At 31.5% G+C, this 25,476-nt stretch overlaps 2 protein-coding genes across 2 annotated transcripts; both read right to left on the bottom strand.

Annotated features, from left to right (window-relative positions):
- Positions 1-12,383: 12,383 nt before the first annotated feature.
- On the bottom strand, positions 12,384-17,265 carry LOC145742953 (cytoplasmic 60S subunit biogenesis factor ZNF622-like). Its single transcript, XM_082560799.1, has 10 exons — positions 17,017-17,265; positions 16,052-16,232; positions 15,730-15,841; positions 15,257-15,393; positions 14,814-14,892; positions 14,296-14,501; positions 13,747-13,909; positions 13,383-13,535; positions 13,071-13,183; positions 12,384-12,597 (listed from the first exon to the last, which is right to left on the bottom strand). The coding sequence occupies exons 1-10, from the start codon at positions 17,188-17,190 to the stop codon at positions 12,461-12,463; spliced, it is 1,455 nt and encodes a 484-aa protein (XP_082416925.1). The 5' UTR covers positions 17,191-17,265; the 3' UTR covers positions 12,384-12,460.
- Positions 17,266-19,098: 1,833 nt separating this feature from the next.
- LOC145742934 (prolyl hydroxylase EGLN3-like) lies at positions 19,099-23,427 on the bottom strand. The gene is made up of 6 exons (XM_082560780.1): positions 23,082-23,427; positions 22,417-22,577; positions 21,642-21,866; positions 21,262-21,381; positions 20,754-20,890; positions 19,099-19,569 (listed from the first exon to the last, which is right to left on the bottom strand). The coding sequence occupies exons 1-6, from the start codon at positions 23,353-23,355 to the stop codon at positions 19,461-19,463; spliced, it is 1,026 nt and encodes a 341-aa protein (XP_082416906.1). The 5' UTR covers positions 23,356-23,427; the 3' UTR covers positions 19,099-19,460.
- Positions 23,428-25,476: the final 2,049 nt, after the last annotated feature.

Below are 25,476 nucleotides of genomic sequence, written 5' to 3'. Positions count from 1 at the left end.
AATTCTTTTTTTATATTTTGTAGAGGACAACGTACCCAACCACGACATATCTTCAAAAAGTGAACAAAATATTAAAAAGTGGTCAAATACAGGTGTAAACTTTGTATTTTCGTAATATACGCTATATAAGTGACGTCACAAATTGGGGGTTTTGACAACTTACCTATCATGTCGCTTCAATTTATTTTTGATATTTTGTAGAGGACAACGTACCCAACCACGACATATTTTTAAAAAAGTGAACAAAATATTAGAAAGTGGTCAAATGCAGGTGTAAACTTTGTATTTTCGTAATATACGCTATATAAGTGACGTCACAAATCGGGGGTTTTGACAACTTACCTAGCATGTCGCTCTAATTCTTTTTTTATATTTGGTGGAGGACAACGTACCCAACCACGACATATCTTTAAAAAAGTGAACAAAATATTAGAAAGTGGTCAAATGCAGGTGTAAACTTTGTATTTTCGTAATATACGCTATATAAGTGACGTCACAAATCGGGGGTTTTGACAACTTACCTAGCATGTTGCTCTAATTCTTTTTTTATATTTGGTGGAGGACAACGTACTCAACCACGACATATCTTTAAAAAAGTGAACAAAATATTAAAAAGTGGTCAAATACAGGTGTAAACTTTGTATTTTCGTAATATACGCTATATAAGTGACGTCACAAATTGGAGGTTTTGACAACTTACCTATCATGTCGCTCCAATTTATTTTTGATATTTTGTGGAGGACAACGTACCCAACCACGACATATCTTTAAAAAAGTGAACAAAATATTAGAAAGTGGTCAAATACAGGTGTAAACTTTGTATTTTCGTAATATACGCTATATAAGTGACGTCACAAATTGCAGGTTTTGACAACTTACCTATCATGTCGCTCCAATTTATTTTTGATATTTTGTGGAGGACAACGTACCCAACCACGACATATCTTCAAAAAAGTGAACAAAATATTAAAAAGTGGTCAAATACAGGTGTAAACTTTGTATTTTCGTAATATACGCTATATAAGTGACGTCACAAATCAGGGGTTTTGACAACTTACCTAGCATGTCGCTGCAATTCTTTTTTTATATTTTGTGGAGGACAACGTACCCAACCACGACATATTTTTAAAAAAGTGAACAAAATATTAGAAAGTGGTCAAATACAGGTGTAAACTTTGTATTTTCGTAATATACGCTATATAAGTGACGTCACAAATTGCGGGTTTTGACAACTTACCTATCATGTCGCTCTAATTTATTTTTGATATTTTGTAAAGAACAACGCACTTAATTACGACATATCTTCAAAAAAGTGAACAAAATATTAGAAAGTGGTCAAATACAGGTGTAAACTTTGTATTTTCGTAATATACGCTATATAAGTGACGTCACAAATCGGGGGTTTTGACAACTTACCTAGCATGTCGCTCCAATTCTTTTTTTATATTTTGTGGGGGACAACGTACCCAACCACGACATATCTTCAAAAAAGTGAACAAAATATTAGAAAGTGGTCAAATACAGGTGTAAACTTTGTATTTTCGTAATATACGCTATATAAGTGACGTCACAAATCGGGGGTTTTGACAACTTACCTAGCATGTCGCTCCAATTCTTTTTTTATATTTTGTGGGGGACAACGTACCCAACCACGACATATCTTCAAAAAAGTGAACAAAATATTAGAAAGTGGTCAAATACAGGTGTAAACTTTGTATTTTCGTAATATACGCTATATAAGTGACGTCACAAATCGGGGGTTTTGACAACTTACCTAGCATGTCGCTCCAATCCTTTTTTTTATATTTGGTGGAGGACAAAGTACCCAACCACGACATATCTTCAAAAAAGTGAACAAAATATTAGAAAGTGGTCAAATACAGGTGTAAACTTTGTATTTTCGTGATATACGCTATATAAGTGACGTCACAAATCGGAGGTTTTGACAACTTTCCTATCATGTCGCTCCAATTTTGATAATCACACTTGTTAAAAGTGTGCTGGACTGTTCTTTACAGTCGGTTTTAACCAACAACCTTACGCTAAGTATGCTAAGTAAATAATTTTTTTTTGGTATTTTGGAATGTGACTGTACCTTAACTATTTTAAATAGAATTAAATTAATCAAACACCCTTTAAAAATTGGGAAAATTATATTAGGATGACACTTTACAAAATTACAAATTTTTTTCCAAAATTGTGGAATAAACATTTTTTGTTTTATTTTTTGGAATGTCGTGGTTGGGTACGTTGTTCTCCACAAAATATAAAAAAAGAATTGGAGCGACATGCTAGGTAAGTTGTCAAAACCCCCAATTTGTGACGTTACTTATATAGCGTATATTACGAAAATACAAAGTTTACACCTGTATTTGACCACTTTCTAATATTTTGTTCACTTTTTTGAAGATATGTCGTGGTTGGGTACGTTGTCCTCCACCAAATATAAAAAAAGAATTGGAGCGACATGCTAGGTAAGTTGTCAAAACCCCTGATTTGTGACGTCACTTATTTAGCGTATATTACGAAAATACAAAGTTTACACCTGTATTTGACCACTTTTTAATATTTTGTTCACTTTTTTGAAGATATGTCGTGGTTGGGTACGTTGTCCTCCACCAAATATAAAAAAAGAATTGGAGCGACATGCTAGGTAAGTTGTCAAAACCCCCAATTTGTGACGTCACTTATATAGCGTATATTACGAAAATACAAAGTTTACACCTGTATTTGACCACTTTCTAATATTTTGTTCACTTTTTTGAAGATATGTCGTGGTTGGGTACGTTGTCCTCCACAAAATATCAAAAAAGAATTGGAGCGACATGCTAGGTAAGTTGTCAAAACCCCCAATTTGTGACGTCACTTATATAGCGTATATTACGAAAATACAAAGTTTACACCTGTATTTGACCACTTTCTAATATTTTGTTCACTTTTTTGAAGATATGTCGTGGTTGGGTACGTTGTCCTCCACCAAATATAAAAAAAAAATTGGAGCGACATGCTAGGTAAGTTGTCAAAACCCCTGATTTGTGACGTCACTTATTTAGCGTATATTACGAAAATACAAAGTTTACACCTGTATTTGACCACTTTTTAATATTTTGTTCACTTTTTTAAAGATATGTCGTGGTTGGGTACGTTGTCCTCCACCAAATACAAAAAAAGAATTGGAGCGACATGCTAGGTAAGTTGTCAAAACCCCCAAGTTGTGACGTCACTTATATAGCGTATATTACGAAAATACAAAGTTTACACCTGTATTTGACCACTTTCTAATATTTTGTTCACTTTTTTGAAGATATGTCGTGGTTGGGTACGTTGTCCTCCACCAAATATAAAAAAAGAATTGGAGCGACATGCTAGGTAAGTTGTCAAAACCCCTGATTTGTGACGTCACTTATATAGCGTATATTACGAAAATACAAAGTTTACACCTGTATTTGACCACTTTTTAATATTTTGTTCACTTTTTTGAAAATATGTCGTGGTTGGGTACGTTGTCTTCCACAAAAAAATATTAAAAATAAATTGGAGCGACATGATAGGTAAGTTGTCAAAACCCCCAATTTGTGACGTCACTTATATAGCGTATATTACGAAAATACAAAGTTTACACCTGTATTTGACCACTTTTTAATATTTTGTTCACTTTTTTAAAGATATGTCGTGGTTGGGTACGTTGTCCTCCACCAAATATAAAAAAAAAATTGGAGCGACATGCTAGGTAAGTTGTCAAAACCCCCGATTTGTGACGTCACTTATATAGCGTATATTACGAAAATACAAAGTTTACACCTGTATTTGACCACTTTTTAATATTTTGTTCACTTTTTTGAAGATATGTCGTAGTTGGGTACGTTGTCCTCCACAAAATATCAAAAATAAATTGGAGCGACATGCTAGGTAAGTTGTCAAAACCCCCAATTTGTGACGTCACTTATATAGCGTATATTACGAAAATACAAAGTTTACACCTGTAATTGACCACTTTTTAATATTTTGTTCACTTTTTTAAAGATATGTCGTGGTTGGGTACGTTGTCCTCCACCAAATATAAAAAAAGGATTAGAGCGACATGCTAGGTAAGTTGTCAAAACCCCCGATTTGTGACGTCACTTATATAGCGTATATTACGAAAATACAAATTTTACACCTGCATTTGACCACTTTCTAATATTTTGTTCACTTTTTTGAAGATAAGTTGTAGTTGGGTACGTTGTCCTCCACAAAATATCAAAAATAAATTGGAGCGACATGATAGGTAAGTTGTCAAAACCCCCAATTTGTGACGTCACTTATATAGCGTATATTACAAAAATACAAAGTTTACACCTGTATTTGACCACTTTCTAATATTTTGTTCACTTTTTTAAAAATATGTCGTGGTTGGTTACGTTGTCTTCCACCAAATATAAAAAAAGAATTAGAGCGACATGCTAGGTAAGTTGTCAAAACCCCCGATTTGTGACGTCACTTATATAGCGTATATTACGAAAATACAAAGTTTACACCTGCATTTGACCACTTTCTAATATTTTGTTCACTTTTTTAAAGATATGTCGTGGTTGGGTACGTTGTCCTCCACCAAATATAAAAAAAGAATTGGAGTGACATGCTAGGTAAGTTGTCAAAACCCCCGATTTGTGACGTCACTTATATAGCGTATATTACGAAAATACAAAGTTTACACCTGTATTTGACCACTTTCTAATATTTTATTCACTTTTTTGAAGATATGTCGTGGTTGGGTACGTTGTCCTCCACAAAATATCAAAAATAAATTGGAGCGACATGCTAGGTAAGTTGTCAAAACCCCCAATTTGTGACGTCACTTATATAGCGTATATTACGAAAATACAAAGTTTACACCTGTATTTGACCACTTTCTAATATTTTGTTCACTTTTTTAAAAATATGTCGTGGTTGGGTACGTTGTCCTCCACCAAATATAAAAAAAGAATTAGAGCAACATGCTAGGTAAGTTGTCAAAACCCCCGATTTGTGACGTCACTTATATAGCGTATATTACGAAAATACAAAGTTTACACCTGTATTTGACCACTTTTTAATATTTTGTTCACTTTTTTAAAGATATGTCGTGGTTGGGTACGTTGTCCTCCACAAAATATCAAAAATAAATTGGAGCGACATAATAGGTAAGTTGTCAAAACCCCCGATTTGTGACGTCACTTATATAGCGTATATTACAAAAATACAAAGTTTACACCTGTATTTGACCACTTTCTAATATTTTGTTCACTTTTTTGAAGATATGTCGTGGTTGGGTACGTTGTCCTCCACCAAATATAAAAAAAGAATTGGAGTGACATGCTAGGTAAGTTGTCAAAACCCCTGATTTGTGACGTTACTTATATAGCGTATATTACGAAAATACAAAGTTTACACCTGTATTTGACCACTTTCTAATATTTTGTTCACTTTTTTGAAGATATGTCGTAGTTGGGTACGTTGTCCTCCACAAAATATAAAAAATAAATTGGAGCGACATGCTAGGTAAGTTGTCAAAACCCCCGATTTGTGACGTCACTTATATAGCGTATATTACGAAAATACAAAGTTTACACCTGTATTTGACCACTTTCTAATATTTTGTTCACTTTTTTGAAGATATGTCGTGGTTGGGTACGTTGTCCTCCAAAAATATCAAAAATAAATTAGAGCGACATGATAGGTAAGTTGTCAAAACCCCCAATTTGTGACGTCACTTATATAGCGTATATTACGAAAATACAAAGTTTACACCTGTATTTGACCACTTTCTAATATTTTGTTCACTTTTTTAAAAATATGTCGTGGTTGGGTACGTTGTCCTCCACCAAATATAAAAAAAGAATTAGAGCGACATGCTAGGTAAGTTGTCAAAACCCCCGATTTGTGACGTCACTTATATAGCGTATATTACGAAAATACAAAGTTTACACCTGCATTTGACCACTTTCTAATATTTTGTTCACTTTTTTAAAGATATGTCGTGGTTGGGTACGTTGTCCTCCACCAAATATAAAAAAAGAATTGGAGTGACATGCTAGGTAAGTTGTCAAAACCCCCGATTTGTGACGTCACTTATATAGCGTATATTACGAAAATACAAAGTTTACACCTGTATTTGACCACTTTCTAATATTTTATTCACTTTTTTGAAGATATGTCGTAGTTGGGTACGTTGTCCTCCACAAAATATCAAAAATAAATTGGAGCGACATGCTAGGTAAGTTGTCAAAACCCCCAATTTGTGACGTCACTTATATAGCGTATATTACGAAAATACAAAGTTTACACCTGTATTTGACCACTTTCTAATATTTTGTTCACTTTTTTAAAGATATGTCGTGGTTGGGTACGTTGTCCTCCACCAAATATAAAAAAAGAATTAGAGCAACATGCTAGGTAAGTTGTCAAAACCCCCGATTTGTGACGTCACTTATATAGCGTATATTACGAAAATACAAAGTTTACACCTGCATTTGACCACTTTCTAATATTTTGTTCACTTTTTTGAAGATATGTCATGGTTGGGTACGTTGTCCTCCACAAAATATCAAAAATAAATTGGAGCGACATGATAGGTAAGTTGTCAAAACCCTCAATTTGTGACGTCACTTATATAGCGTATATTACGAAAATACAAAGTTTACACCTGTATTTGACCACTTTCTAATATTTTGTTTACTTTTTTGAAGATATGTCGTGGTTGGGTACGTTGTCCTCCACCAAATATAAAAAAAGAATTGGAGCGACATGCTAGGTAAGTTGTCAAAACCCCTGATTTGTGACGTCACTTATATAGCGTATATTACGAAAATACAAAGTTTACACCTGTATTTGACCACTTTCTAATATTTTGTTCACTTTTTTGAAGATAAGTCGTGGTTGGGTACGTTGTCCTCCACAAAAAAATATTAAAAATAAATTGGAGCGACATGATAGGTAAGTTGTCAAAACCCCCAATTTGTGACGTCACTTATATAGCGTATATTACGAAAATACAAAGTTTACACCTGTATTTGACCACTTTTTAATATTTTGTTCACTTTTTTAAAAATATGTCGTGGTTGGGTACGTTGTCCTCCACCAAATATAAAAAAAAAATTGGAGCGACATGCTAGGTAAGTTGTCAAAACCCCCGATTTGTGACGTCACTTATATAGCGTATATTACGAAAATACAAAGTTTACACCTGTATTTGACCACTTTTTAATATTTTGTTCACTTTTTTGAAGATATGTCGTGGTTGGGTACGTTGTCCTCCACAAAATATCAAAAATAAATTGGAGCGACATGATAGGTAAGTTGTCAAAACCCCCAATTTGTGACGTCACTTATATAGCGTATATTACGAAAATACAAAGTTTACACCTGTATTTGGCCACTTTTTAATATTTTGTTCACTTTTTTAAAGATATGTCGTGGTTGGGTACGTTGTCCTCCACCAAATATAAAAAAAGAATTGGAGCGACATGCTAGGTAAGTTGTCAAAACCCCCGATTTGTGACGTCACTTATATAGCGTATATTACGAAAATACAAAGTTTACACCTGTATTTGACCACTTTCTAATATTTTGTTCACTTTTTTGAAGATATGTCGTGGTTGGGTACGTTGTCCTCCAAAAATATCAAAAATAAATTGGAGCGACATGATAGGTAAGTTGTCAAAACCCCCAATTTGTGACGTCACTTATATAGCGTATATTACGAAAATACAAAGTTTACACCTGTATTTGACCACTTTCTAATATTTTGTTCACTTTTTTAAAGATATGTCGTAGTTGGGTACGTTGTCCTCCACCAAATATAAAAAAAGAATTAGAGCGACATGCTAGGTAAGTTGTCAAAACCCCCGATTTGTGACGTCACTTATATAGCGTATATTACGAAAATACAAAGTTTACACCTGCATTTGACCACTTTCTAATATTTTGTTCACTTTTTTAAAGATATGTCGTGGTTGGGTACGTTGTCCTCCACCAAATATAAAAAAAGAATTGGAGTGACATGCTAGGTAAGTTGTCAAAACCCCCGATTTGTGACGTCACTTATATAGCGTATATTACGAAAATACAAAGTTTACACCTGTATTTGACCACTTTCTAATATTTTATTCACTTTTTTGAAGATAGGTCGTGGTTGGGTACGTTGTCCTCCACAAAATATCAAAAATAAATTGGAGCGACATGCTAGGTAAGTTGTCAAAACCCCCAATTTGTGACGTCACTTATATAGCGTATATTACGAAAATACAAAGTTTACACCTGTATTTGACCACTTTCTAATATTTTGTTCACTTTTTTAAAAATATGTCGTGGTTGGGTACGTTGTCCTCCACCAAATATAAAAAAAGAATTAGAGCAACATGCTAGGTAAGTTGTCAAAACCCCCGATTTGTGACGTCACTTATATAGCGTATATTACGAAAATACAAAGTTTACACCTGTATTTGACCACTTTTTAATATTTTGTTCACTTTTTTAAAGATATGTCGTGGTTGGGTACGTTGTCCTCCACAAAATATCAAAAATAAATTGGAGCGACATAATAGGTAAGTTGTCAAAACCCCCGATTTGTGACGTCACTTATATAGCGTATATTACAAAAATACAAAGTTTACACCTGTATTTGACCACTTTCTAATATTTTGTTCACTTTTTTGAAGATATGTCGTGGTTGGGTACGTTGTCCTCCACCAAATATAAAAAAAGAATTGGAGTGACATGCTAGGTAAGTTGTCAAAACCCCTGATTTGTGACGTTACTTATATAGCGTATATTACGAAAATACAAAGTTTACACCTGTATTTGACCACTTTCTAATATTTTGTTCACTTTTTTGAAGATATGTCGTAGTTGGGTACGTTGTCCTCCACAAAATATAAAAAATAAATTGGAGCGACATGCTAGGTAAGTTGTCAAAACCCCCGATTTGTGACGTCACTTATATAGCGTATATTACGAAAATACAAAGTTTACACCTGTATTTGACCACTTTCTAATATTTTGTTCACTTTTTTGAAGATATGTCGTGGTTGGGTACGTTGTCCTCCAAAAATATCAAAAATAAATTAGAGCGACATGATAGGTAAGTTGTCAAAACCCCCAATTTGTGACGTCACTTATATAGCGTATATTACGAAAATACAAAGTTTACACCTGTATTTGACCACTTTCTAATATTTTGTTCACTTTTTTAAAAATATGTCGTGGTTGGGTACGTTGTCCTCCACCAAATATAAAAAAAGAATTAGAGCGACATGCTAGGTAAGTTGTCAAAACCCCCGATTTGTGACGTCACTTATATAGCGTATATTACGAAAATACAAAGTTTACACCTGCATTTGACCACTTTCTAATATTTTGTTCACTTTTTTAAAGATATGTCGTGGTTGGGTACGTTGTCCTCCACCAAATATAAAAAAAGAATTGGAGTGACATGCTAGGTAAGTTGTCAAAACCCCCGATTTGTGACGTCACTTATATAGCGTATATTACGAAAATACAAAGTTTACACCTGTATTTGACCACTTTCTAATATTTTATTCACTTTTTTGAAGATATGTCGTAGTTGGGTACGTTGTCCTCCACAAAATATCAAAAATAAATTGGAGCGACATGCTAGGTAAGTTGTCAAAACCCCCAATTTGTGACGTCACTTATATAGCGTATATTACGAAAATACAAAGTTTACACCTGTATTTGACCACTTTCTAATATTTTGTTCACTTTTTTAAAGATATGTCGTGGTTGGGTACGTTGTCCTCCACCAAATATAAAAAAAGAATTAGAGCAACATGCTAGGTAAGTTGTCAAAACCCCCGATTTGTGACGTCACTTATATAGCGTATATTACGAAAATACAAAGTTTACACCTGCATTTGACCACTTTCTAATATTTTGTTCACTTTTTTGAAGATATGTCATGGTTGGGTACGTTGTCCTCCACAAAATATCAAAAATAAATTGGAGCGACATGATAGGTAAGTTGTCAAAACCCTCAATTTGTGACGTCACTTATATAGCGTATATTACGAAAATACAAAGTTTACACCTGTATTTGACCACTTTCTAATATTTTGTTTACTTTTTTGAAGATATGTCGTGGTTGGGTACGTTGTCCTCCACCAAATATAAAAAAAGAATTGGAGCGACATGCTAGGTAAGTTGTCAAAACCCCTGATTTGTGACGTCACTTATATAGCGTATATTACGAAAATACAAAGTTTACACCTGTATTTGACCACTTTCTAATATTTTGTTCACTTTTTTGAAGATAAGTCGTGGTTGGGTACGTTGTCCTCCACAAAAAAATATTAAAAATAAATTGGAGCGACATGATAGGTAAGTTGTCAAAACCCCCAATTTGTGACGTCACTTATATAGCGTATATTACGAAAATACAAAGTTTACACCTGTATTTGACCACTTTTTAATATTTTGTTCACTTTTTTAAAAATATGTCGTGGTTGGGTACGTTGTCCTCCACCAAATATAAAAAAAAAATTGGAGCGACATGCTAGGTAAGTTGTCAAAACCCCCGATTTGTGACGTCACTTATATAGCGTATATTACGAAAATACAAAGTTTACACCTGTATTTGACCACTTTTTAATATTTTGTTCACTTTTTTGAAGATATGTCGTGGTTGGGTACGTTGTCCTCCACAAAATATCAAAAATAAATTGGAGCGACATGATAGGTAAGTTGTCAAAACCCCCAATTTGTGACGTCACTTATATAGCGTATATTACGAAAATACAAAGTTTACACCTGTATTTGGCCACTTTTTAATATTTTGTTCACTTTTTTAAAGATATGTCGTGGTTGGGTACGTTGTCCTCCACCAAATATAAAAAAAGAATTGGAGCGACATGCTAGGTAAGTTGTCAAAACCCCCGATTTGTGACGTCACTTATATAGCGTATATTACGAAAATACAAAGTTTACACCTGTATTTGACCACTTTCTAATATTTTGTTCACTTTTTTGAAGATATGTCGTGGTTGGGTACGTTGTCCTCCAAAAATATCAAAAATAAATTGGAGCGACATGATAGGTAAGTTGTCAAAACCCCCAATTTGTGACGTCACTTATATAGCGTATATTACGAAAATACAAAGTTTACACCTGTATTTGACCACTTTCTAATATTTTGTTCACTTTTTTAAAGATATGTCGTAGTTGGGTACGTTGTCCTCCACCAAATATAAAAAAAGAATTAGAGCGACATGCTAGGTAAGTTGTCAAAACCCCCGATTTGTGACGTCACTTATATAGCGTATATTACGAAAATACAAAGTTTACACCTGCATTTGACCACTTTCTAATATTTTGTTCACTTTTTTAAAGATATGTCGTGGTTGGGTACGTTGTCCTCCACCAAATATAAAAAAAGAATTGGAGTGACATGCTAGGTAAGTTGTCAAAACCCCCGATTTGTGACGTCACTTATATAGCGTATATTACGAAAATACAAAGTTTACACCTGTATTTGACCACTTTCTAATATTTTATTCACTTTTTTGAAGATATGTCGTGGTTGGGTACGTTGTCCTTCATAAAATATCAAAAATAAATTGGAGCGACATTATAGGTAAGTTGTCAAAACCCCCGATTTGTAACGTCAGTAATAATACGTATTTTAGTTCAGTACAAAAGTTTACTCCTGCTTTTAACAATTTTTCAATGTTTTGTTTAATTTTATTTTAATTTTTAAGTGTTAAGAACCTTGCTAACTTGTTCTATATTAGGTTTGGTTTTAATTTGTTCCCTTTAAAGGGGCTATTTTACCCCGTTATTTTTTGTATTGTACGATTATAAAATATTTGGAATCACTATTTTTTATAATTATCCGCCCAAGCAAAATTCTCTGCTACTCTCTGCCAGCTCTCTGGCAGAAAGGTGGTGGTGATATAATTGAGCAAAAATAAATTCAATTTTTGAACTTAATTTTTTTTTTTGTAAATATATTTATCCTCGATGTGGGAAAGTCTAATGCGCGACTTAAACATAGAGTAACAATAGTTACACTAACCCAGCCTCGAGTTGTCTGTGGCAGTTTTGGATATTATAGATTATAATTGCCTGGTAATTATGCTGCTGATTAAGTGCTGGCTCAGCAGGAGTTTGTACCGTTTATAGCGCCTTACTCAAGGGCGCTACAGCATGAGATCAGTGGGGATTGAACTCACAAATGTCTTTAGTTTTGAACAATACATTTAAAAAAACATTTTTTATATTTGTATCTTTTATCAGAATTGGCATCTTGGCTTGCCTATTCTGTGGATAACTATTTAGTGTTTAGTTTAGATGTGTTGTTAAAATCTTTTATAATAATTTTTTTTAAATTATTTTATTTTTATTAATCCTATATATAATTATAAATTCAAAAAAATCCCCCAAAATTTTTAATAATTTTGATGTAGTTTCACCACAAATGAAATATTTAAAACACAACTTGAGGCCTCAAATGTTTCATCATGGTTTTGTTGTTGTTTTTGCCAAGTTTTTGCATATATTTGGCTTTCATCTTTTGCAAGAACTTCATATCTCGTTGTTGTTTTTTCACAACAATGGCACCAGCTTAAAAAACAAAGCCAGGTTAACTTTGAACTTTTGAACTTTTAAATAAATAAACTAAACTGATTTTAATCACTTATAGCATTATTTAATACTGCATAGGCAGAATCAATATTGTTTTATTTTTCTAAAAATAAAAAAGTTATTTTAATTTATTCATCCTCGATGTGGGAAGGGCGACTTTACAGCCAAATATAGAGTAACATTTGTTACCCCAACCCAGTTTTGAATCGACTTTGACATTATAATCTTCCACAATTATTTTGTAAATTGTTTTTTTGTCTCTGTAGGAGTTCTTGTATAGCACTTTACTCAAGGGTAACATCATAAAAGCAGGGGACATCAAACTAATAAATGATTTATCTAAACTAGTACAAGTCACCTAAAAAGTTGATCAAAACTGAAGGCGATTTTATGGTAAAACCAAGCCAAAAAAACTAAAAAACTAAAATTTGAATATTTTTTTTGTGGAATACCTGAGGCTCCAGTCCACCCTATTGCCTTGTACTGTGCCATTAAACGATCGATTCTCTTCGACCTGGTTTGTTGGTTAGGTCTTTGAACAGTTGGAAAATTTTGTTTGTAATATCTACGGAAAAATAATAATGCATTATAATTTGCATTTGTTTTTTTTTTAACATTAGCAAAAGAAATATAAAAAATGAAACAAAAAAATAAGACTTTTTGTCAAAACCAAAAAATTTTAAAGTAAAATTTATTGTCTTAGTAGAAAAAACAATAAACATCATTTTTTAATGAAAACTCATTTTTAAATTAAAAACATTTACTTCATTAAACTTCGATGTCCAATTCTAGCACCAGAGGGCAGTATAAGCTCCATGTCTTCTCCTTCTTCGTCTTTTAGCAAGTCTTCCTTTAGTTCTTGCAACTCTTCATCATTTATGTCTTCAGAGGAAGAATCATAATCTGGATAACTTGAACTTAAAAAAAAATGGATTTTGAAATTTTGAAGACGCAAAAAAAAAATTATTTTTCAACTAAAAAACAAGCCATTAGTTAGTTACAATTAAAATATTTGAGTAACTAGTAAAAGGTTAGAATTTTAACAAATTTTCAGCAAAAAAAAAAAAAAAATTCTGTTAATTAATCTATCAATAAAAACAACTTTCTGCAATAAAGTTTAAAGCTTACCTAAAATCATAAAAATCAGCATATTCCAATGCAGCATCTCCGTCGCTAAGCATTTTACAATGCCCCTTGTCTTTCATGTGAGCCCTCACAGCTTTGATTGAGTAAAATGGATGACCTTTTTCATTACACCACAAACACACGTTTCCACACCCCACTTTTTCTCCTTAAGATAAAATAATAATAAAATATTTAAAAGAATACTATTTTAATAAAAACAAAGTTTAATATACAACATATATATTTCTATGTTCAATTTATTGGCCTATATAATCAATACAACTGCTGTTCGTCGTGTGTAAGTAAATTACTTTGGGCAAATAATAATTGTGACCATATCACAACAACTAAAATCTCAACCTTAGAACGAACTATTAACTAGTTCTATCCAAAAAATTGTTGGATTAGTTAATAACCAAGCAACAAAAAAGAGTTATTCAATTATTGCTTTTACTAAATCTAAAGTCTTGGACAAATTCCTAATCAGAAAATTTTTTTGTCTAAAATAGTTTTTTTTTTAAAATAGTTATTTAAAAAAAAAGTTAAACTCACCTAAATAACACAACAGGCCCTCCAAGTTCACAATATATTCAAGTTCAGGAATAAAAAAACCGTGCTCCACTGACATATGAGATACATTGTTTTCAACATGGGGGAATTTTCTGGGACAAAAAAGGCAATCTTTGCTGGTAAGAAATCTTTGGTTAGCTTGCTCAGAGGATAAAGATTCAACATCTGCGTCCGAATCAATTTTTATCCTTTAAACAAATTAGGCTTATGAAAATTCCATACCATAATTTATTGAGTATTCATAAAAATAAAAAAGGCATTTAAAATAAATTAAATAATATTGTAATACCCTTATTTATAAGGTTTAATTTACTGTTTACCTAAAATATGTTCTTAGGTTTAACTCCCACAGTAAGTAGGCAATAAAAATTTAGAGTACAAGTATAAACAAACATAGTAAACAATATAAAACGCCAAAAGTTTAAAAGTATTATTAAAAGTTTAAAAGTATTATATACCCTTTTGTTACAAAAATAAATTTAAAAACAGTACAAATATACTTTGACATTATTCCATCAATTGAGGAGGTTTCAGTGGTAACAGATTCTGTGTTTGATTCAGGTTCACTGTCTTCATCACCTGCAATGAGTTAAAAAAATATAATTTAACTGGAGGAACAATATTAAGTCATTTTTCTTTTCATAAACAGACAATATTAGGTCACTTGATGATTAAGCTGAAAAAAATGGCAGTTATAAATCTTGAAAAACTGATTGCCAATTATTTAAAAGAACATTATTTTTAACAAAAACTTTTTCAAAAATCTTGGAACCGAACATGAGAGAATTATCGAAGGCTGTTAAATGAGAGGGAGAATCAGCTAGGACCGCGGGTACAAGAGATTAAAAAAAGAACCGCACACATGCTCCCAAAAACTTTAACAAAACTCACCAAATTTGAGATGACATCAACCAAAATAAGTAAAAATAAACAAAAAACTAACCTATGGTTTCTTCATCGCTTAAGTCCTCCCATCCTTCCTCCTCTTCTTCTTTCCCATCATCTTCAGTTTTTGCATCCTTAAGAGCTCGGACTTGTTTCTGGTACCACCTCAACCTTGGATTGTCTTCTTTGTCAACTCTGACAAAAAAACATTTTTCGTAAAAAAGGTAAAATTTAATTACAAAACCGCAAAAAAAAATAAACATCCTAACCAAAAGAAACTTATTTAAAATAATTGAAATAAATAAAATTAACATAAAAACTCTATATATTCTATACATAAAACTGTAAAAAAAATTGCACAAAATAGATCATAAAAATAGGTCGTATATATTGATAACACAGACATAATAATACTAACCAAAAATTTAATTTGAGAAAAAGTGTAAATGTATATAAGTATAGTAGAATCTATGTTAAACAGAATAGGCCTGTAAATTAAATGATATTAATTTGGCACAATATTTGAATTACTTTTTCAGAGAATTTTCTGCTGTGTCCGATCTTAAAATTGTTGGATTGTTTATATTAGTTCTTTCTAATTTCAGTAACTGATTTATCTCCGATATTTTGTCAGCATTTGAATCTAAAAATATTTAATAATGCCTAAATAGTTATACTTGTCAATACTAATAAATATTAAAAAAAAATTAAAGCAATCCAAAAAATTTGAAGTAATCAATTTAATATTGTAATCAAACATTGTGCAAAGCTAAGGCTACAAAATTTTAAAATTACAAGGTATACACAATACAAATATTTAAAAAAACAGAATATAATAAAACAGTAATGAAACCTCCATAGGCAAGTGAAGAGATTTCCATTTTTTTTCTGATTTTATTTACATGCTTGTTTTCATTTTCGATGTGTTTTTTTGATTTAATGTGGTTATTAAATGAGTTGTAAGAATTAAACTGACGCTGGCAAGCCTTGCACATTAACCCGACCACATTTTCTTCTGATTGGGTTTTCGCTGTCTAATAAAAAAAATTAATAAACTCTTAAGTTAATTTTTTTTTTTTTTTTTATTAATATTCATCCACCCTCGATGTGAGAAGGTCAACCACATGACTTAAAACAAGGTAACAGTAGTTACCCAAACCCAGTATCGAGTTGCCTTTGGCAGTTTGAAAAATTATAAGTTATTATTGCTTGGTTATTAATAAGCTGCAGTTTAAGTTTTGGCTCAGCTGAAGTTCATACTGTTAAATAGCACATTACTCAAGAGCGCTACAGCATAAGAGCAGTGAAAATCAAACCCAAGACCTCATGTGGAGCTTATTTATTCACAAATTAAAATTCCAAATAATCCTTTTTTCAGTTTTTATGTAACAAAACAAAGGACAATACTAAAGTACGGGATGCGAGATAGTGCGGGGCCATATGTAAACGTTAACAAAAAATTGCGGAATGCGGGACAGGATGGCATTTCTGTACTTTTCTGCGAGATGAATGCTGTATTTATTTAAAGGGCTAAGGGATGATGCAGGATTAAATTTATAAGCCAAGAGATAACGCGAAATCGAATATAATAAATCGCAAGGAAAGATTGGGGAAGGGTATAAAAATAACGTCCTTTTCCACATCCAGCGATTTTTTGTTAACGTTTACATACGGTCTCGGTATTTCCCGCACCCCGTAACTTCCCGCACCCCGTATTTTAGTACTAACCAAAACAAATTTACTTTCGTAAATTACAATTGAAAATTAAATTACAAAAGAAATAAAAAAATAACACGACATAAAAAATCTATATATTACCTGGGTTTTTTGAGCTTCAACTTTTTCTTTAAAAGCCTCACTAGAAACAAGCGGCAAATTCACAACTTTTCTTTTAAGGTTATAACGATGCCAATCAGATTTATAATGCGTCCGCTGAACCTCTATGCCAGTAAAGGCAACATGACAAGTAATGCACGTAAATGCATTAGACATATTGATATCACTAGTTTTGGTAACTAAAAAGACTAATAGATTAAATTATAAGCAGGTTTTATAAACTTTTTATTAGTTAAATATTAAACACGTGATTGCACAGTTTCGTGCAATAATAGAAACTATGGTTGTAACTACAATATGTTTTGTGGTTACGGATTTAATTCATTTATTTAATTTTGTATATATCTTTATCCTCGATGTGGAAAGGTCGAATGCGCGACCTAAACATAGAGTAACATTAGTTACTTAAACCCAGTCTCGAGTTGCTTTAGCAGTTTGAAATATAATATAGATTATAATTGCCCGGTAATTATTTTGCTGATTAAGTGCTGGCTCAACAGAAGGCTAACCGTTTATAGCGCCTTACTCAAGAGCGCTACAGCATGAGAAAAATGGGGATTTAACCTACGACTTTATGGTGGTGTAACAAATGTTTTTACCACTACACCACGCTGCCGGTTAAAATTAAAATTTACAATGCTATAACTTAAAATTATTAATCAAAATTAATTGTAACGGTTTAAAATTTAAAACAGGGGAAAAAGTTTTACTTTAATTCATTCTTGTTTTATTCAGAAATGGATCGCTTATACCCATGAGCTACGCAAGTCATCTCAATAACCGTCAAAACATACTAATGAGACCATAAAATAAGACTTCAAGCATTAAATAATTCCTTTTTTTAAACAAAATATTGTTATATTACAAACTTGATTGCAATTGGCAGCAGGCTCCAATAAAAAACATAAATTTATAGCAATTTTATCTATAAAAAAAACTTTTAAATAGTAAGTCAAAGTTAAAAGAACACTGTACTGTTTACCAAAACGAGTAAGTGCTTTGACAGTGGTATTATAATAGTATTTTATATACAAAGCAGTATTATGAATATGCATTTTCTTATGTTTATATATTTTATTAAAAACAACACCGGAAAAACAGCTAATCCTCGTTGATAAACATATGTATAATTATATACAGTTGCAATATAGTATTGTATTCTTATTTAATACTTTCGCCTATGTTTGATTTAAGTTTAAAAACGATAAATCATGCCAGAACAAATTAATTCAGCATCGTTGGAACATCAAAACAGTTTTAGCAGAGCGTTTTCTTCTTTGGAAACTTTAATGTTTTTTAATAGTAGAAATAGACAACGAAGTCATTCAGATTCTAACTTTTTAACCGAAGCTTCGGAAACTCGAAGACGTAAAAGAAAAATAAAGCAAATAATAGGATCTTTTTGTATGGTTCTTGGCTTTGCTATATCGGCATCAGCAGTAATTTTATTTGTATTACTTATTTGGTTTTATGGCGCAATTCTGCTGATATTTGGTATAAGTTTATTAGGAATTGGGACGCAGTTACGACGATCGAATCAAAGTAAGGATTAATTGTATTTAATTATTAGCCGTTTAACTATAGGCTCTTGCTTGAAAAAGCTTCAAGCCTGAATTTAATTGTTGACTTACAAACTGATCGAAAATAAAAAGGATTCTTTCAAATTGTTTAGAGTAGTCGAATATCTAAACTTATTCTTTATACAGATCCCTTACTCGACCATGTTTACCATAGTCTACAACAACAAAATCAAATGCAAGGCCTAAACACGGAAATACATTCAGTTAACAATTCAACCAGCTTGGATTTTCGGGTTCCTAGCAATCCAAATGTAGATGAAGTAAGGGGGTTACCCTCATATTCTGATATTATGGCGACACCAAGTAAATATCCTGCTGTACAGAAACACAATACAAAGACAAAACAAGTTTCATTATTGTAACAATTTCTCGGTAAATTTGCTTTTTAAAATGCAATTTTTTCATGTTTGCTATTTGGCGATGTTCAAGACCATAGTTAAAAATGTTTTTTAATAAAACAATTTATTTTTAAAAGACAAAGAAATTTGTATTTTACAATTACTAAACGATTTTCGTGAAGCACAATTGGTTTATTATTAAACATATATCATTAAAAATACAATTGAAACAAATTTATCAATAAAAAAGACACTAAATTGCTTACATATAAACTCAAAGACCATACGACAAGTAATGATATTAAAAACTAAATTGTGTTTTTTTTTTTTTAAATTTTACTTTATAAACAAAAAACAAATTTAAGCCAAATTACTGTTACTTATTAAAAACATATTTTTCATATGGATCCATACACAATTTTATGTAAAAATAGAAAAAAGGAACACTAATATTGCGGTTAAATTAAAAAAAATGGCTGCTTAATTACAAACAAAATTTTTTTCTGAACTACGATTTTCCAGTTACCTCCTTTGTTATAGGTCGTGATGTATTTGCGTATTGGGCTAATGCGAGTTCCCGCTCGTCTTTATCGAAATACCAACACGTTATTGCAAATCTAAACAAAGATATAACTTATAAGGTCGGTTAAACTAAATAACTATTACTCTTAAACGGGTAAAAATAAAAAGAAAAATAAACCATGTAAAAATTAAGGTTTAATTTGTAGGTTTATGGCAATAATTAAAGTAGTGTAGTGGATAAACAAATGAAAATTAAAAGGTCTTTGGATCAATTTCTACTAATTTTTTGGATTTAAATGTTATTAGTAATAAATCCTTTCAATTTTTAAACCAAATTAACAGGAAATAATAAGCTAATAATATACAAAAAACAATCAATGGCATATTGTGGAAGTTAAAACAATTTATTGCTTAAGGCTTTGAAGAAAGCACTATAAGCAGAATCAACTTCAGTCAGGCTGTAAAGCAGTCCTCACATATAGCCCCAAAAAAAACTTTAACCGAACTGGCAGCATGGTATGGTGGTAAGAACACTTGCTACACCACTCATGAGGTCATGGGTTCAATCCCCACTGATTTTATGCTGTGGTGCCCTTGAGTAAGGCGCTTTAAACGGTTTTAACTCCTGCTGAGCCAGCACTTAATCAGCAGCTTAATTACTGGGCAATTATAATTTATAATATCCCAAGCTGCCACAGGCAACTTGAGACTGGGTCGGAGTAACTGATGTTACTCTATGTTTAAGTCGCGCATTCGGCTTTCCCATGTTTAAGTCGCGCATTCGACTTTTTCCCGCATTCGACTTTCCCACATCGAGGATAAAGATATATACAAAAAAAAAAAAGCAGGCACTGTAAGCAGGATCAACTTCAGTCAGGCTGTAAAGCAGTCCTCACATATAGCCCCCCAAAAAACTTTAACTGAACCGGCTGGTGGTATAGTAGTCAAAACACTTGCTACACCACTACTTAAGGTCGTGGGTTCAATCCTCACTGCTCTCATGCTGTAACGCCCTTAAGTAAGGCGCTTTAAGCGATATAAACTACTGCTAAGCCAGCATTTAATCAGCGGCATAATTTTCGGGCAATTATATTCTCAATAATATTCCAAACTGCTAAAGGCAACTCAAAACTGAGTTGGGATAGCTGATGTTACTCTGTGTTTACATGTTGGGTCGACCTTTCCACATTAAGGACAAAAATATATAAAAAAATAATGAATTTTGTTCGAGCAGCTTAAAAAGCAATTATTTAATTTTATTAGAATCCTATTTTTTTACCTTTTCTTATAAGTGGGTGACACTTCATGGGGATTTCGATCGTCGGAGAAAAATAAAATAATGCGATTAAAAAAGGGGGAACAAACTACTTTTTTTTTAGTGCCTTTCGGGTAAATACAAAGGTTACCACCGTCTGCCTAAAAAAAAAAATTCAAATTGGTTAAAGTCATTTTAATATTAATTTTCATTTTAAAAATTTGTCTTTGGGGTTATGGAGTGGTTAGAACACTTGGCTTCACTACATTAAATTTTAAGTTCAATTCCTAATGCTTATATGTTGAGCTGAGTAAGGTACTATAAACAGTTTAAATTCAAAAAACAATCGGCAAGCAAATAAAATTATCAATATACCAAACTGTCAACTTGAGACTGCATCATGGTAACAAATTTTTCTATATGTTTGGGTTTTGGAATCAGTCCAATTTTATGAAGAATAAATAAACTAACTAAATAATAATTTTAGGTACATGGTTAAATAAAAAAAGCCTTTAAACAAGTTTTAACAAACCTTTGGACTCCAATCTCTGTTAAGATAATAAATACAAGTTAACGTTCTTCCATCTTCAGCAGGATTGTCTATATGTCGCAAATAATGAGCTCCATTGCCAGCATAACATGACACCATTGGCTAAATGTCAAAAAATTTATAAGTAAAATTTAAAAATTAAATTTTAAATTCAAAGAACTAATTTAAAAAAAACAATAAATTTATAATTTAAGCCTACCTAATTAAAAATTTTAAAAAACAGCAAAACTATTGCAAATAAAAGTCAGTTTTAAATAAATTACATAACTGGCTTAATGTTGAGAAACTTACAAACATATAATTTATCAAAATTAAATAATTCTTTTTTTGCCAACTAACGAAAAGAACAAAGTTAAAACTACCTTTGTCCGAGATTCAATTTCTTTTCCTTCAAGTTTACTGCACAACTTTACTAATCGGTCCAACTTTTTACATAGAGCTTGTAAACCTTTACAATTATCCGATGATAAATCTGCCCATGCTATCTTATCTGTACGAACATTTTGTCCCAAGTTGCTTCCTTGTTTAACTATTTCCCCTCCTCTGAATACATCTGTGCTGTACATGTTTACAACATCTTTTTCAACCTAAAAAATGCATTAAACTAATTATTTCCAAACTGTTGATTAGTTAAAATAGTAGTGAAATAGTAAAACACTTGCTACACTACATAAGGTCATGGGTTTAATCGCCACTGCTCCCAGGCTGTAGTGCCCTTGGGTTGGGCGCTATGAATGGTATGAATTCCTGTTGAGCCAAAACTTATTAGGAGCTTAATTGTTGGGCTATTATATTCAACAATATTCCCAACTGTCAAAGGCAACTTAAGACTGGGTCCAGGTAACAGTTGTTACTTTAAATGTTTAGGTAACAGTTGTTACTCTATATGTTTACGACCTTCCCACATCAAGGATAAAAATATATATATTGAAAAATAGTTACCACAAGTTCATTACTTGGCCTTAAGACCGCATTAAATTATTTGTCTAATAGCGGTCGCAGTTCACAACTAAAATATGCCTATGAAAATTTACCTGTGCATCATAAACAGCAGTTTATTTTAAAACCTTCAAATTGGACATACACATAAGTAGTCTACTAAGATTTATTATATATAAATTAGGTGACAAGTCTTACATGGTTAGCCACTTCTTCTTCTAAGAAATTGTCGAGCATACAAAGACCGTGCTCTTTCATTTGTTTCCAAATATTCCTGGAAAACTTGATCTCGTTTTCGGTTACATCTCCGTTACAATCCTCCAACATCACTGAGTTACTTGCAGTCCATAGTTGTGCATCTGAAATTATATTTTGTGATTAAATTTGGGTATTATCAATCAGCTGATATAGCAAGATTATTAAAGTACTAAAGATATTAGATTGAGGATACTACAACAAAAAAAATTAGAATTCAGAGGACAATACTGAAAGAAGGGGGTGAAGAAATGAAAGTTTTAAAATAAGAAAAGCAGAGGAGGAGGGGCTTAAGGAAAAGTATTTTGCAGTCATTTTAGTTCAAAGCAGATATTGTCAATGCTTTTTTGATGTTTTTTAGCATTGACAATTTCCGCTGCTTAATAAAAATAATTCCAAAAATTTTCCTTTAGACCCTCCGTCCACATTTCTTTTGTTTAGTGCTTTCTACCCTCCCTTTCCTTCATTTCTTCCTTTAATGTTACCCGAATTTAGACCCTCAAACACTTTGGCCAAAAAAAAACTTAACTACATTGTCAAAAGGCAGATTAAATAATTGTTTTTAACAAAATCAAATCGTTTAAACTATTTAAGAGTTGTCTTTCTACCCTTTATTTGTTTTTCAGAAACTTTTTCTTCCGTTTCGTTGTTCTGTGTATTTGATAAACTTAATTCATTTTTTAACAAGTCCGTTGCTGTATTAAGATTAGTGTCTTCGACCGGTTTACTATCGCTTTCACTTTTTTCAGCTCTAATTTTTTTGCACAAGCTCTTATGACTTTTCCAGTCTTCTTTTTGGTGCTCTTTACCGCAATATGCTACCGTGTGACATTTAGAACATGTGAATACTTTTCCAGTTATTCCACAAACAGCACACTGCATTTTAATTATTTCAAGATTGTCTCATTCAATCATATTTTGACAAAACCTATTTTAACTAATATTTTTGGACTAAGTGCTAAGAAAGGTTAAAACTATATAAAATGCTTTTAAAATTACACAAAAATTAAAAACTACTGCAAATAAAACAAAAAATTCTTTATTGCAGCAATTTTTTTTTCTTTTTTCACAACTTATATAAAAAATTATTGAGTTTTAAAAGTTAATATCTAACAGCCATCAAAAATATTTAAAATAATCAGTAGAATGATATTAAACGTAAACATATTTTCTCTTAATTGCAATATAAATAACTAAAAATCCTCTTTTAAGTGTCTTATATTTATATTAAACATTTCTAAAAAAATATACTAATATGCTATAAAATCTTTTTAAATAATTATAAATTTTTAATACTTTATAAAAGAAGTTTTAATAAAAATTTTAAAATGGTCTAAAAATATTTTTTACAAAATTTTGTTTTTTTTTAGTTTGCAAATTATATTCCAATACACATTACATAAGCGTATTAGCGAGCTTGTAGTTACACACACAAACCACCATTTTAAATAATTTCAAGATCACGTAGACACGTTAGCGAATTACTTGCTACAATGCGCTACTATTGCTTTCAATAAAGGGGAATTTTCTACCTCGTAAAGGTGTTGCCGTTGTAAAATAAAAATCCTGCTTATTTGAATTTTGATTTTACAAATATAGCTCTTGGGTGAATACAATAAATTAATTTATGAATAAAATTGTATAATATTATATAAATATTTAACTGTTTTGGTTCTTTATTTTTCTATTAAATCGGGGTATCGCTATTTTTCTCCAAAAATATTTTCCCGCGTCTTGCGTTGGCTCTTTAAAATCTTTTAAAAAACATATACAGACTAATAATTTAATAGCAAGATTTAATTGTTTTAAATGTACACTGTTAAATGGGCTTTAAACTATATCATGTTTTATATAGTTAGTGTTTTAATTATAAATTTAAAATAATTGGTAAATAATTACTTACACAAACTAAAATCTTAAACATTTACCTTCTACTCACCCCAATCCTTTGCAGGTACTTTCGTTACAGGCCTTTCCTTGGCCATTTTATTATAACAATTTTTAAATATAATTAAATAATAAACTTGCCAAATTTCAAATGTACTCTTTAAAAAAATAAAAGTTAAGGTCTGCGTCCAAGGCATAGTTTTCCAGGCATTTTTGGAATGCAAACATTTTGGTTTATGAAGTTAATAAGTTACGACGGCATTGGCATACTTTTAATTAAATGTTTGGCGATAAAAATATACAAGACAGATATAAACAATGCTTATTGTAAGCTAAAACAAAAACAGTAAGCGATGTACATTAGGCTTGGAAGAACAGCGTGTGTGTTTACTTTAATTATTTATCTACTTAAATTAAGTTAAATAGAACTACCTAACTACGCTAGCCTTTTTTTAATTATAACTTATAGTCTGGTAATTATGTAAAAAACCTTAAGGCTACTTAGTTATTAACGTTTGTACTTTGAACTGCCTGTCTGTATTCTACCTCACAGTTTAAAACATAACACAATTTAAGAATTGATCCTATCAACGTTATGTTGAAGGTTATTTAGCTATAATGCAGTCTAATATACCGGAAATAAGCCTATACTGCATGGAAGTTTGTTATCTTTAGCGGATATACATAGACTACAATATCAAAGTTAAAGCAAAGTCTAACAGAAAGTGTTTTATTTTTGTTGCAACACTGGTTTATATAAAGTAATTAGACAGATGGCCTAGGTGAGCAAATATTAAATAACTGTGGCTACCCAATACATTTTAACCTTATTTCGCCATAACGTTTTGGGTACATGTCACGTAGCGGGTAACAAAAAGGGTATAACCTAGAACAAGACTATTTATACTATTTCTCTACCATTTTAAAACATATTTTTATCACGTACTTATAATATAAACTTGTCCACCTATAGTTAATCACTAAATACAATAAAAACCCGTGAAGTTTTATCGACGACTTGTAGTTTTAGATTGCATGAGCGCATACTGTAACTTCAATTTAAAAGTATATCTATTACTTTTAAGCAAAACAGAATTTTAATATGTACGTAGATTA

The sequence above is a fragment of the Corella eumyota genome, chromosome 2 (genome assembly GCF_963082875.1).
Source record: "Corella eumyota chromosome 2, kaCorEumy4.1, whole genome shotgun sequence".
NCBI lineage: Eukaryota > Metazoa > Chordata > Ascidiacea > Phlebobranchia > Corellidae > Corella > Corella eumyota.
The sequence above is the reverse complement of the archived record's forward strand: the minus strand, read 5'-3'. Positions and strand labels throughout refer to the sequence as shown.